General features: G+C 39.6%; 1 protein-coding gene across 1 annotated transcript; it reads right to left on the bottom strand.

Moving 5' to 3' along the window:
- Positions 1-311: 311 nt before the first annotated feature.
- LOC129236056 (arrestin domain-containing protein 3) lies at positions 312-10,608 on the bottom strand. The gene is made up of 4 exons (XM_054870246.1): positions 10,497-10,608; positions 4,976-5,301; positions 4,138-4,873; positions 312-658 (listed from the first exon to the last, which is right to left on the bottom strand). Exons 1-4 carry the CDS (start codon positions 10,606-10,608, stop codon positions 312-314), a joined length of 1,521 nt encoding a protein of 506 aa, XP_054726221.1.
- Between the last annotated feature and the right edge of the window lie 4,515 nt (positions 10,609-15,123).

Genomic DNA, 15,123 nt, shown 5'->3' with positions numbered 1-15,123 from the left:
GTCTTCTCCTTCATCTTACTTTTATTGTCGAAAACAATTTCAAAGCATTTACAACCGAAAAAAATATATTAAATCTTATAACGTTTTTACACTAATCCTAAAGCATCGAACGGATACAATGTATAATATTTATTAGCACTTGAACAATTTACAAACTACAAAATGAGGTATTGGCATATTGGCGAGTGGCAAGTTGCTTCTGTTTGTTCTTTGGCACTTAATGCTTTGTTGTTTCTTTTTTTTTTTTTGTTTTTCTGTTTTTGGCACTTAAATCAGTTTTACATAAATACTAATAAGTATTAGAATTTTTCTTAGAAAATGTCCTCATCATCATCGTCATCATCATCTTCATTGGCTTCCCGCACATGCTCATCTGTTTCGCTGAGTACACCACAACTCGATGCAAAAGTGTCCAAGCTGCGTCCAGTGTGTCCAGTGCCCAACGAACCATAAGAATGATAATAATTCAAGCTCAATGCTGAGTCTGCAGACATATTGATGGCCTGTGTGGAGGCAGCGATGATATCATATCCGGGGAACTTGGGCAGCTTAATGGCACGCTGTTGATGTTGTGCGCGTATTTTGGAATCCGACGACTGACCCACACTGTCTAGGGTCTGTTGGCTGCTGAGTGTGGCAAAACTGAAAGATGGTGGTACTGAAAAGGGGAAGGAAAGCAAGTTGTTAAATAAATATAAAACGAATGAGATAATATGGAAATAAAGGCTTGTTCAGTAATTGTTGCTACACTGCAACCCTGTTATTCTCTTGTGACTCTTTTGCAGATATTCAGCTTATACTTAAACTGGATATTGCGGATATTTTTTTTTTACATTTTCATGAATGATATTTTGTAGTATGGACCGCATTCATCGCTTTATCTTTAAGACGATCACTATCGGGTATATACCTCGGATATATTCACAATAATAGCAGCGCGACATATTGCCAAGTTTTGATTATTTATTTGTTTTATGTATTTTGTGTCTATATACAATTTTCAAAAATCTAATAAACTCTATCACAGTTTCAAACTTTTAATCAAAATCTTTGGAACATTTTCTAGTATACATTTTTATGGCCCATTACATTTTAGTAGAAAATTGTGTCAGTTTAAACGAATACTGCAATTTATTGTATATTGAGAAAGCGCACAACACCGGCAGAATTCAACGCAAAAAATTAGGTATGCAGATTTATAGCCTATTTAATAACAGTTTCATAAAATGCCAGTTTAAAGTTTTTTTTTTACTGACGGTATTAGGCTTCTCATTTATCTATTATGAATTGGACCGCAAATTGCGGCCTTTCGATAAATCCCCTGAAGACGGAGCTCGTCTTATCTACGAGGAAATACAATATACCTAAAGTGTTTCTACCCTCAATAGCGAGCGCTCCATTGGTGCTCTCTGACAAGGTGAAGTACCTGGGACTCATCTTGACAGAGGTCTTACGTGGAAGCCAAACATTGAGGAAAGAATCAGAAAGGCAACAGTCGCCTTGTATGGTTGCAAGGGCGCTATCGGCAAAAGATGGGGCCTCTCGCCTAAAGTCACTTTTTGGCTTTATAACACGATTATAAAACCAATCTTGCTATACGGAGTCCTTGTCTGGTGGAACTCGCTAGAAAGGATGGTATCAGTTAAAAAGCTGGAGAGGGTACAAAGGTCTGCCCTCATTGGAATCAGTGGGGTGCTCCGTACCACTCCCACTCTATCGCTTAACGCTATGCTGAATGTGGTACCCGTGGACATTGTAGGAAAAACTACCGCTGCACGCGCCGCAATCAGATTAAGGTGTTCGGGCCATAGGCTAGACTTAAGTTACGGACACTCTAGCATTCTTAAAAACTCTGAGTTCATCCCCATGGTGCTGGACCACTGTACACCCACGCTTTTGTACTCACATTCCCTCAAGGGATGAGTGGGCGGGGTGCAACGTTTGGCGGCAAGGCAAGGCATGGCAAACATGTTCACGGATGGCTCGAAGTTGGACGGAAGGGTTGGTGGGGGAGTATTCTGTAAGGAGCCTCCCATCAAGCTTAAATTTAGGCTTCCGGACCACTGTAGTGTTTTCCAAGCGGAGGTATCCGCAATTAAGGAAGCAGTGGACTCGTTGCTTACCTCGGTAATTACCGTTAAGGAAATAAATATTTACCCTGATAGCCAAGCGGCAATTAGGGCCTTGGGCTCGTTGTTTGTGCGTTCGAAATTGGTCGGGGAATATTTGGCTTCTCTCTCGATTGTATCCGAATACTTCGACATCAGGCTCATTTGGGTTTCCCGGTCACAGCGGCATAGATGGAAACTGCTGGGCTGATGAGCTGGCTAGACAGGGAACTTTGGAGACGGTTTCATCGCGAAATGAGAGGATTGGGGTTCCCTTAAGAACCTGTGGTCTGCTCTTGGAAAGATGGGTCTCGAGTCAACTCAGCGAGCGCTGGGCTAGTGCGCAAACGTGCAAGGTCGCGAGATCCTTCTGGTCACGGGTAGGTCGGGGAAGCTCGAGGAAACTCCTTAGGCTAACAAAGCCCCAGCTCTCGAATATGGTGGGTGTCCTTACCGGACACTGTCCGTTAGGTGTTCATGCGGTGAGACTTGGGATTGCCTCAAGTCCGTTCTGCAGAAGCTGTCCTGAGGACGAAGTGGAATGATCTCAACACCTTCTTCTCAGCTGCCCTGCTCTCGTCTGGCAAAGATTTAGACATTTGGGCTCTCATTTTTTCGCTGCGCCTGCGGATATAGCGGGTCAAAATATCGTAAATTTGGCGAAGCTCATCAGTAGCTTGTGGCGGCTAACTACGAAAGCAAATCAGCCACCGTCGGCGTCGTCGTAAAATGCATGGTCATTATTGTCTCTAATTCCAAGGCTCCTTTTTCCTTCCCTTCTCCTTTCTCCTCTCCCATGTATGGCATCACAACGGGCGGATTTTCAATATTTGTCCAAGTGTCCAATTATTACAAAACAATGTGAGTTTCGAGCCGCTGTAAACTGACACTTACAACTCTACCAAAATTTAATGAGCTACAAAAGTGCAAACACAGAATTTTTATAAAAATCCTGAGTAAAATGTTTCAAATTTTCGTAAAAAAGTTTGAAATTTTCTTAAACTTTTGTGGGATTTTTTTGAATTTTTGTACAAAGTTTTCAATTTGTAGCTATTTGGTTTTTGTTTTAGTATTAACTATAGTTTTATAAAAAAAATAAAACAAAAAATGGTCAAAACTTTGCAATATGACGCACTTTTAGTATTGAGAACACAGGTGGATATCCCCGATCTATGTATGTGGTTTGCTGGAGTTTTAACAACTAGCCTTAATGATGATCTCTATAGATAGCAATTACTGCAAAGAAAATATTTCAAAGACCAAGACATTTAATGAAAAATCTTCGTGGTGTTCGGACTCGATGTTTCTCTTCCCAATGGTCTAAGTAAGTTGGCTTAGTGACCGAATGTCACTTCTACTTCTTCTACCACGCACTTCAAAAATGGTTCGGCTTCATTACGTCTCCGCAAAGAATCGCAAGTTTAAATTCATGTAACACCCGCTCTACATCTACCTTTTTCTGGAAAGCACCTTGCGTAAATACTTCCGAATGGTTTTCTGATTAATATTCAGTTTCCAGGCAATGGAGTAACTGCTCACATGCCTGTCTGACTCGACGATTACCATAATTTTATCGACAGTTTTCGCCGATTAGCTTACTGCAATAGGCATCCTCTTCGACGCCCTTATTAACAGAATACATAGAATTTTTGGAAACATCGATGTTTTTGAGTAAAAAATTAACTTACTTGTTAGAAATGTTTGGCAAGAAAGTTAGATATTTTTGTAATTTTTGGTAAACACTCCCTTAGATTTCTTTTTAACTTTTATATTTACATAGTTTTAGCGGAATACGTCGTTATTTTTGGGTGCAGTTCTACCATTGTTACATTTTTTTCGAAGAGCTTTTGGCCTAAACTCTGAGATGAAGAAAAGTTATGCATTGTGGTATAGCCCTTTAGAACTTCTATTATATAAAATTGGGAGGCCCTTCCACTTGATTTTTTCTGAAATTCCACTTAATCCTTCCCCAAATATGGCTGAAGTCACTATACATAAGATGCATTATTATATATTATTATTCACTTACAACAACTATCATACGAAGGCGGCTCATCGTCATCATTGTTGTTGGATATATCTTGCGCACGCGCCCCTCTTGTTCTCACACTCCTACCAGCAGCTTCTTCGATCACATCGCCACCATCGTCATCCTCATCGTTCTCACCATCCTCTTCGGTCTGATTAATTTCCGCCTGCACACTCCACTGTTCGCCCGCCACATCACCATCTTCCTCCTCCAGTGTAGACATATCACGTGTACTGATTCTACGTGGCTGAGTTGTGGTCACTAATTGCATGCCCCGGTGCTGTATGGGCACAGTGCCGATTACCACCGGCATCGATAGATCTGTGTCATAGTGAAAATAACCAGTTTTCAATTTCACTTGCAACGTATAGTGAACAAAAACAATATAATTCGGATTCAGTGTCGATCGTGGCGTATCGGTGGGCACACAAACAGTGCCCTGATACATGCGCTTCGTCAGCCGAAGTGTGCGTTCCGTAATGATGCTCTTCGCTAGAGTTTTCGTATAGAAATTTCGTTTATATGGTTGACGTGCGAGGAATATGAAATGTTGTTTTAGTGAAGCCTCAACGCTGGCAATATCGTAATGTGGTGACTGGTTATCGACTTCGAGGAAAAATGGTATCTGTTGGCGTGCGACGAAACCATTGTAAGGCAGTAGTAAGGTGTACATAATGGGGCCGGAGGTGCAGGGCCAATTGCAAAGATACTTCACGTTTTCATCGCGTATGGGTAGCTGGTAAGCGGAAGTTGCAAAAGATAGTTAATAATAGTTTCAATAAAGTTTCTTTTATATACTCGTACATGAAATCAAATTTTATAAAATTTCAGTACTCACTCCATACTCTGGATTATGGTTCAAGTTCAATGCCTGCACCACGGTTATGGGTTTGCGAAAGATCTCATCGAAGGTCCATGGCTTGGCGATGGTTAGTGATATATTGTAAGCAATAAAACCGTATGGGCCTTTGCATGAGGACGGACAACCGGACGGTATGCGTAATCTTAAGACATAGACGTGAGTGCCGGGGCGAAATTCAGCACTATCGTAGACATTGGTGCGGGTGTACAAATATTGCTGATGGCCACAATAGTTCGCCGAATCACTTTTACCGCTGAGAGACCACTGCACACGCGCCTCGCCTTCGAGTGTTACATATACAGCTAAAAAAGTGAAAAATGTTTAATATTGGGCGACTAAAATAAAATTTCTTTGTTATTCACGGAAAATTTCATATGTACATGAAACTATAGATTTTACATAGTGAAATTGTTGCAGCTGAAGGAAAGACACTTGAGATAGTTAAAAATCAAGAAAGACAGAATTCGATACAAAATACCCAAAATGCACGCGCTAAAGTAATATTCCCGACATAAATAGTCCCGACATTGTGTAGAGAGAATTAATTCTTCTTCTCGTTACAAAAGATTGAGTTGACGCGAGTTGCAAGACGGTATGGGATTAGGAAATCTTAAATATCAAAAAGCAAACATCAGAAACATCTTCCTTACACATCCAGGACTCTCTACAGCAAACTGATAAACAAAAAATAGCACAAAGATTTTTAATTTTCTTGGAAAGGAGCTGGGGTGCAATTTTTCTCTTTCGACATTATTGAATCGTTTCAACTAAAGTAAAGTACTGTAGGAATACTCCAGTTACTTTATGCTTTGCTTACTTACCAGTTGCAATATAAAACAGAAAACAATTCACAAAATTTTGGACGAAGAGCGAATCGTTCTTAAGTATATTTCTCACAAAAATATCTGTGCTGTTGGTAAAACGCAAAACGTCAACGCGAACCCTTCAAGAGAAATATATAATGAACTCATTTCAATAGATGTGATGAAGCCAATATATTCAAGTGCCGTTACTGTACCCTACTCGATAAAAGGTGCGCGTATATGGTTCACAACGAATCGTTCTTAAGTATTTTTCAACGGCTGTATATGCTATCAGCTTGAATTAGCCTTAGCTGTATTCGCTTCTAGAATAGAAACTGTGGAATGACTGGAATCTGGGAATGAAGTAAGACTCTTGGTTGCACAATACATTTTCGCTTTGCTTATGCTTTCAAACAAATGGAGAAAGTCGACAACTTCGAAATCGTTTTTTTTTTTTGCCACTTAAAAAAAGGGAGAAAATTTTCAGCTTCCACTCAGCTATACCAGATATACTATATACCTATGAAATGAGACTTTCAGCTATTAGTCCATAGATGTCGCTAGGAGTATTTTTAAACCTTCCCAAATATCTTGTTGTTTTCGTCTGTCATCTGTCAAGAATATTCAGTTCATTGTTTGTTACGTTTCATACAACAATGCATTTTTGTCGCTCTTAAAAATGTCGAATTTCATGCCTTCAAACTACGATTTGCGGACATCAAAAAACCACTTGTGAAATGCTGCTCTCCCGTTTCAAACGGAAGTCTTTTTTGCATCGAATCGTTACGGGTGATGAAAAATGGGTGTATTTCTCCAATCCCAAGCGTAAACGATCGTATGGTCCGCCCGGCCACAACCAAAAACAACGGCCAAACCAAACCGCTTCGGCCGCAAGGCAATGCTGTGTGTTTTCTGGGATCAGCGTGGTATGATTTGGTACGAGCTATTAAAACCAGGTGAAACAGTTGACGGTGGACGCTACCAACGACAATTGGCCGATTTGAATAGCGCTATACACCGAAAACGCTCAGAATATGCCGATCGGCGTCACAAAGTAATTTTTCTTGATGACAATGCACCGCCACATCGAACAAGAGCGACCCGGGAATTGGTAGAGGCGTACGATTGGGAGCCGGTGCATGCGGCTTACTCACCAGACTTGGCACCTTCCGATTATCATTTGTTCACTTCGATGGGCCACCCACTTTCCGAGCAGCGCTTCGATTCTCACGAAGAAGCAAAAAAATGGCTCGATGATTGGTTTGCGGCCAAAGACGGCCAATTTTTTTGGCGCGGCATCCACAAATTGCCTGGGAAATGACATAAATATGTCGTTAGCGATGGCTATTATTTTGAAGATTAAATTTGTAACCATTTATTGTTAATAATATGTATTTATTTATTAAATATCAGTTATCATTAAAATTACTGAAACCCCATATATTTATATCGGCCTGAGTGGACAGTTTTAAGCTCCAGATTCCTTGAGAGGTATCGGCTGATGAGATGTGTAAGTTTTGAAAAATCTATTGAAACAAATAGAACAGCTAAATTAAATTTGGTAGTACGAATACATTTCGAGAAAAAAGAGGATATTGCGCTTAAAAAAATTGTTTGAGTGTTTTGTTCTTGGCAAAGCCACAGCGCCTCAAAATATAGGTAAAAAAGCGAGAATTCTAAATATTTTTCCCCACCACTACGGCCAAGGTGTACAGAGGTAGAAAAATCAATAGAGAATAAGGAGTATTCTCTGGTAGCCTTCTTAAATATAGAGGGCGCTTTCAACAACACTTTACCGGGGGCTATAACAAGCGCCATAATTGATTTGGGTGTCACCGAGGGACTTATAAAATTTATAGAACAGTCGCTACTAGGCAGGTTCGTAATTTCGACGTTGGGTCTCTCGACGATACGCAGATCCGTTAGGAGGGCTACCCCTCAGGCGGTGTACTTTCTCATCTGCTGTAGATACTGGCAATGAATCGATTGTTAAAAGATCTAGAGGAGAGGAGGATACGCGTAGTGGCCTACGCAGATGATGTTGCAATATTGGTAAGAGGAAAATTCCCAAACACCCACTGCAATGTAATGCAGAACGCTTTGAGCGATGTAAGCCGGTGGGCTGCATCGAGTGGTATTGGGGTAAGTCCTAAAACAAAACAGAACTAATCATGTTTATTAGAAAACATTGGATACTTGTTGTAAACCCCTCCCAACCAATCACACTGTCAGTCGGGAAAGAAGCAAGCTACTTAGGACTAGTATTAGATAGGAAGCTTTTATGGAAAGAAACGATAAATGATAGAGTAAAAAAAGCAGCCACAGCGCTATATACATGTAAAAGAATTGTGGGTTTGCTCCCCAAAAATAGTACATATCAGTGGTAAGACCAATCATGATATACGGTGCCTTAGATTGGTGGCCATCACTTGAGAAGAAACTATCGTAAAATGCTTAGAAAGTATTCAAAACGGTGCTAGTCTCTGCATAAGCGGGGCATTAAAGACTACGCACACAGCAACGATGAATTCATGCTGCATTTATTACCGATTGAGGCCTACAGCACACAACTGGCAGCGAAATCGGCACTTGGGTTAAGAGAATCTTCTTATTTAGTCACTAACAAGAAGGGTCATGCAAGTATACTAGACGAATACCCCTTCTTACATCAAACGACAGATTTTTTTTGTAACTCAGTAGAGCAGAACTTAAATACATCATTTACCACGACGTTCACAACGAGAGAAGATTGGGTCAATGGGGTAATGGAATATAGATGTGGAATCAATATTTATACAGATGGTTGCAAACTCAAGGAACAAGTAAGCGGAGGCCTGCACTCTGAGGAAATGAATGTTAACATTTCCTTCCGGCTACCGAATCACTGAGATATTTCAAGCTGAAATTCTGGCTATCAAGGAAAGTATGTTGGTCGTACTGAAAAGTGTTCTTACCACAAGAGAAATAAATATATATTCAGATAGCCATTCGGTCCTGAAATCTTTACAATCACCTAATATTAACTCGAAGACCGAAAAATAATGTATCGACGTTTTGACAGAACTATCGCAGTTTTTTTCAATAAACTTGCTCTGGGTGCCGGATCATAGAGACATAGAAAGCAACGCAAAGCAAATGATCTAGAGAGATTGGGTACCACATTACCAATCCAACCAGATAAAGCGAACATACCTGTACCTCCAGCAACTTGTAAGCTGTTAAAAACAAACACACGATCAAAGCTGCCGACGTGCTATGGACTCAGTCCCGGACCTGTGCAACAAGTTGTTGAAACTCAGCAAAAAGGTCATGAGAAATCTTCGTGGGCACTGTCTTTAAAGCAGGCATGCCAGCACATTGGGAGCACCCTATAACGACTATTGCAGAAGCTGTAATGACATTGAAGAAGAAGAAACTATGGAGCACTTTCTATGCGGGTGCAAGGCGCTGGGTAGAAGAAAGTTCAATATTTTAGGAAAAAAGTTCCTTGAATAATTTGACAGAAGTAGCCAATATACCATAAATATAACAAGACTTGTTAGATATATATTATTAAAGCCACAGGTTGGTTCAATGGCGACAATGTAGAGTGAGGAGAGGGGACAGCCCAGGTGATATCTCAAAGGACCTACAGCAGGCCTAGGTATGTCAATTGGCACACCACTATACCTACCTACTTACCTACCTACTTATGGCCAAGGTGAGAAGTTGGAGCGTGCGCTTAAAATAATTTGTGATCATAACGTACAAAGTCCTGACAATATTAATTTTATCGCCAAAAAAAGTAAAAAAAGTTCAAAACTTTTTATATAATATCATCTAACACACCCCGAAATTGTTGTTAAAGCACGAGATATTGGCTACTTGCTAATTTTTTACTTTCACTTTTCATTTATAAAGTTTTAGTTATTTCTATAATAAGGAACATAATAAACCAAGTATAAAACCTGCTGCTGAAAGTGATGCGCTTTTTTCTTATAACAAATGGATTCAATTTGTTTCTTTATACGGATAAAATTCAAAAACTCCTAAGAGAAAAAATTACCAAAAATCAAGAAGATCCTTGAAGCACTTCAACTTACACTTTTTTACACTAAAATTTATAGGGCATTAAATTGCGAAGCCACAATTTTTCAAAAAAATCTGTCTAGAAAATGTAAAATTTTAATGATGATTGGTCGAATTTTTTTAAATCTTGAACAAAGTTTGCAACTTAGTTTACCATGGTCTTTATTATAGAAAAAATAATAGTTTCATAAAAAGAGGTCAAATTAAAAAAAAAGGAAAGTAATTAGTCAAAATCTGTCAATATACGTTGCCTTTATAACAATTTTGGGGGTTGTATTATCGCACGTATCAAAGTAGGCAGAAAAGCGCCTAAAGTTATTATGTCATACAAAGTGCGAAAGGCATTTTCACAGAAATCTAATTGATTTTCAACACAGATATAGTAAATTTTTATATCATTTGTCTTATTTTGTTGCCCTTTTTTTCGAAGAGGCAAGTGACAATTTTTTCGAATTTGTTTTCATATGCCGTATTTTTTACATAAAACTAAGCAACTACTAATTTAGAGGAATTAATTCTCTGCTTATTGTCCCTCGCTTTTTAATTAATGTGTCCAAAATTTATTTTTTTCAACCTCGGACATTTTTTTCTTGATTTCAAAAAATGTACACAATTCCACCAATTACCATTTACACGCTTCATTTTGTCTGTTTTCAATATTATACGTCCATGTATGTATTCGCCACTGTTGTAGACCGCATCCATGCGGTCCAGTTGAAAGGAGCACATCGTAGGCATTTTTGACGAAAGTAAATTTTTCAAACTTTGCGACTCATGCAGTGACTTTGTTTTTTATAATTTTTTTAATAACTTTTCCAGCACTTTCCCTTACTACTCGCAGCGCAAACAAAAATTGCCCATACAAAACTTGCAAAATCCAAACCGTTTCCTCAACGTATACAACGACTAAGCCACAATTCCGTTATTGTTATCCTTGCTAAGTGGCGACATAGTTGCTACATCACTAACTCGCGACTAAAGCATTTCACACACAGCACAGCTTCTACTAGCCAGTCAACCACTACACTCTTAGTCGCACGCATTGTGTCTGCTTGTTTACAGTCTCAATTCTGGCTCTGGCCACTAGCGAATCAATAAGTTGGCGCCATTATGCCTTTGAATTTGTTAAGAACAACAACAACAACATTAATCCGAAAACACATACAACATAATAATAAAACATATATGGCAACAACAACAATACTCTATTAACAGCTCAGCATCAATTCGAAAGCGCATATTCGTGTGTACTTGCTCGAGTATAATAAAATTTCAAAATAAATTCACTTCGTTCGACTTCACACTATGATCCACCTTCGATCTGGTGCTGATGGCACTGCAGCCAAGGCAAAATCGCCTTTTGTTTAGTACTGTGCGTAGCGCCAGGAAAATATTGCATAGTTAACAGTCGGGCGACAGAGTTTGACAACGTAGACGCTTGTAGTAGTCTGCCAATTTTAATGCGTTCAATGCCATTCCCACTGACTGCCATTCATGATGACTGGATAATGGTTGTTGCGACTGCTGTATAGTGTCGTGGCTTTGTTGTTCCTGTAATTACAGTTTCCACAATTGGCGTTGTTGTGAGGTCATATTTACACTCACACTTCGATGTGTGAATGGAGGTGTATTTTACATTTTCTAGTACATATATGTGTAAATAGATCCTACTTTCATTCAAAATTTGAATAAATTATTTGCATTAGGGTGGATCAACTTGTCCGATAAAAGTAGTTGATGTTTTAAATTATTTAATGAATTTAAATATGAATATTTGATAATTTAATATAAATATAATGAAATTATTATAATATTAATAACAAATTGCTTCCATTAGGGTGGGGAATGTTTGTAAATGTAAGTATTTGATGACCTAAAGAAATTAAAATATAAATATTTGATCTTTTCCGACGTCCCCAACGAAAATTGTTCTCACTGAAACTGGATTACCGGATATAACCCTCAGAGCTATGCGTAATACAACGATTCCCTTGCCAAAGCTTCTGCTCTGTAGAAATGAAATTCTTTTCTCACAAGTCAACTCAGCTCTGCTTACGTCAGGAAAAAAAAACAATAAGCTTCCGCCATTCAACGCCGCGCTGAATTATACCAACAATTGAGTATAATTTCAAAACCGAGGTTGATACCACTTCCAGCCTTTCCTCCAAACATTAAACCTGATGAGTCCCTGTTAACAGACCTGTCTAACTTACCAAAGGAATCTATTTCTTCAGAGGTATATCTTTATCACTTCAACCAAACATTAGCTCAATTGGAGAGTGATTGGGAGACTATTTATACAGACGGATCCAAAACGGACACCAATACTACGTTTGCAGTAACAAATCAGCTTGGTGTCACCATTGCTGTCGGTTTATTGCCAATATACTGCTCAGTATTCACAGCCGAAGCAGCTGCATTACTTGTATCAGTTAAATACGCTTCCCAGAAAAGGAGAAAATTTATAATTTGCAGCGATAGCAAATCTACTTTGGATGCTATTAAGAACCAGAGAAACGAAACATCACTAGTTACAACCATTCGAAACATATTACTTCTCAATAAAAACGTTATACGAATCATGTGGGTTCCTGGCCATTCTAGGATACCAGGAAATGAGTATGCTGACAACAGGGCTAAAGAAGCCGGTCATGAACCATTACATTTTAGTGATGATATTACTAACAAAGACATTCGAAAGCTGGTACAAGAGCATTTGCATAAATTTTACGCAAGTAATTGGAATACCTTTCAGCACCCTTATAAGAAATGCAATCCCACTGGAGTGAAACCTTTATATCCCTCTAATATAGCCTGTGAAACTCTAAAAAAATTCACGCGACTCAGGATTGGCCATTCAATATCTACTCATGCTCATTTGCTAAATGGTTCGCCCAAACCACTCTGTCCTCACTGCAACTCCATCGATTACTCAAGCCTACATACTCTTGACTACTGCCAAAAATGGGAGGAATGTAGAAATGCGATGTTTCCTAACTGCAAGCCCACTGATTATTAAGAAACACAGATATTAATATTGTAGTATTACCTTAATTTGTAAATTCATTTCACAAACTAGATTAAGTATATAGATCATTAAGCTCTGAACCAGCCATACAATCCATAACAGCTATCCCTAACACTCACCCCAAAAACTATCCTTCTCCTCCACCATAGTTCCTCCTCCCTTAACTTTAACCTCATATTAATATAATATATAGCTACTTAAGTTTATATAAGGTTGTCAAAAAAGTCTTGCGGTATTTTTATTGAATTTTCAATTGTTCATAAAATTGGTTATAATAATGCGATTTAAGTCAAATATGCGCCGTTTTGTTTGATGACGAGTTCCCAACGAGATGCTAACTTCATAATGCCCCTCTTATAGAAGCTCGCTTCCCTATTGTCAAAAAACTCGGATAGCCAATTTTCACAGGACTCTCTTGTGGACAACTTCCGACTACCAAGCTCGTTCGCCATGGACAGAGATAGGTGGTAATCACTTGGTGCGAGATCCGGACTATACGGTGGATGCAAAAGAACCTCCCATCCGAGCTCCCGGAGCTTCTGGCGCGTCACCAAAGATGTGTGTGGCCTGGCGTTGTCCTGATGGAAGACAATTCGGCCTCTGTTGATCCAAAATGGCCTCTTCTGCATGAGTGCTGCATTCAAGCGGTCCAGTTGTTGGCAGTACAGGTCCGAATTGAGCGTTTGGCCATAGGGGAGCAGCTCATAGTGGATGATTCCCTGCCAATCCCACCAAACACACAGAAGAACCTTCCTGGCCGTCAATCCAGGCTTGGCCACCGTCTGGGCAGCTTCACCGCTTTTCGACCACGACCGTTTGCGCTTCACGTTGTCGTAAGTGACCTACTTTTCATCGCCAGTCACCGTCCGCTTCAAAAGCGGGTCGATTTTGTTGCGATTCAGAAGCGATTCGCATGCATCCATACGGGCAAAAATGGTTTATAACGGTTTGATGACTCATGCCCAGCTCTTGGCCGATGTTACGGCTGCTACTATGCCGGTCTCTTTCGATCAATTCAGCGATTTTATCGCAATTTTCGACGACAGGACCGTGGCGCATCTTCGATCACCTCTGCACCAGAACGAAAACGTTTAAACCATCGTTGTGCAGTGGAAATGGAAACTGTATCGGGTTCATAAACTGCACAAATTTTATTGGCAGCATGAGATTCATGTTTGCCTTTATCGTAGTAGTACTGTAAAATATGGCGTATTTTCTCTTTATTTTGCTCCATGTTTGCGACGCTATAACTCACGAATGACTAAAAGCAAACAACAATTAATCAAACACGTGTTAGCACGTGAAAAGAGCTTTCCAAAAAGTTCTAGCGTGAACCGATGCGACGAATACAACTAGAACTACGCGCTTGCAAAGACAAGCTTGCGGAAATACCGCAAGACTTTTTGGCCAACCTTATATTATATTATCATAAGCCGAAGGTCCTGGCAGCCAGCGCTTAGTACTTCCGTGTGACAGTTATTTATAATTGTTACTCTTGTAAAAATAAATAAAATAAATAAATAAATATTTGATAATAAATACAGCATAATTAATAACTATTTTAGATTAGATTAGGTTAGGTTAGGTTAGGTTGAAGCGGTTGCCCTGTGGGACACACTCAGGCTCATAGCCCATTGTGATGCGGTGTGGGGAGATTGTCCCTATCTCTCCTAAAATCAGTGTGTGCTTTTCAAAAATTTTAAAATATCTCTGATTTCTGTAGAACTGAGATCTTCCAACTCATCAAAAAATTGTTCACCCAGAATAGTAAACCTGCGTCTGGATATAGCAGGACAGTGGCACAGTAGGTGCGAGATTGTCTCTTCTTCGTCCTCATCTAGACAACTTCTACAGAAGTCATGTGTTTACACACCCTTCCTCTGGGCGTACCTGCCGATTAGGCAGTGCCCCGTTATGACTGAGATCAATGCGCTAAGACTGTGTTTATTTTAGCTTAGCAGAGATTCTGTGCATTTAACATTTAGAGTCGACCACAGTTGACGGGCGATTTTGCTGGTGGCTTCATTGCGCCATCTTTCGTTTGCTTTCTTTACAATTTCTTCAAGGATGAGTAGCTTACATGTTTGTAAGGGTATCCCTATGTCATTATCTATGTGCTCATCAGTCAATTTAGTGCCAAGTATCGCTAGTTCATCAGCTCCTACAGTTACCCTCAATGTCGCGATGGCCAGGAACCCATGTTACCTTTAGGTGAAATGACTCAG

This window comes from Anastrepha obliqua, chromosome 1, assembly GCF_027943255.1.
Source record: "Anastrepha obliqua isolate idAnaObli1 chromosome 1, idAnaObli1_1.0, whole genome shotgun sequence".
Taxonomy (NCBI): Eukaryota; Metazoa; Arthropoda; class Insecta; order Diptera; family Tephritidae; genus Anastrepha; species Anastrepha obliqua.
This window is presented reverse-complemented; position numbering and strand designations above follow the sequence as displayed.

What these genes read in the sequence shown, in the direction of transcription:
- LOC129236056 (XM_054870246.1), bottom strand. Translation starts at nt 10,608, where the DNA reads ATGCCTACGATGTGCTCCTTTCAACTGGACCGCATGGATGCGGTCTAC. An exon ending in CAAAATGAAGCGTGTAAATG is followed by an intron (nt 5,302 to 10,496) that starts GTAATTGGTGGA and finishes TCACTTTTTTAG; the next exon opens with CTGTATATGTAACACTCGAA. An exon ending in ACCATAATCCAGAGTATGGA is followed by an intron (nt 4,874 to 4,975) that starts GTGAGTACTGAA and finishes TCCGCTTACCAG; the next exon opens with CTACCCATACGCGATGAAAA.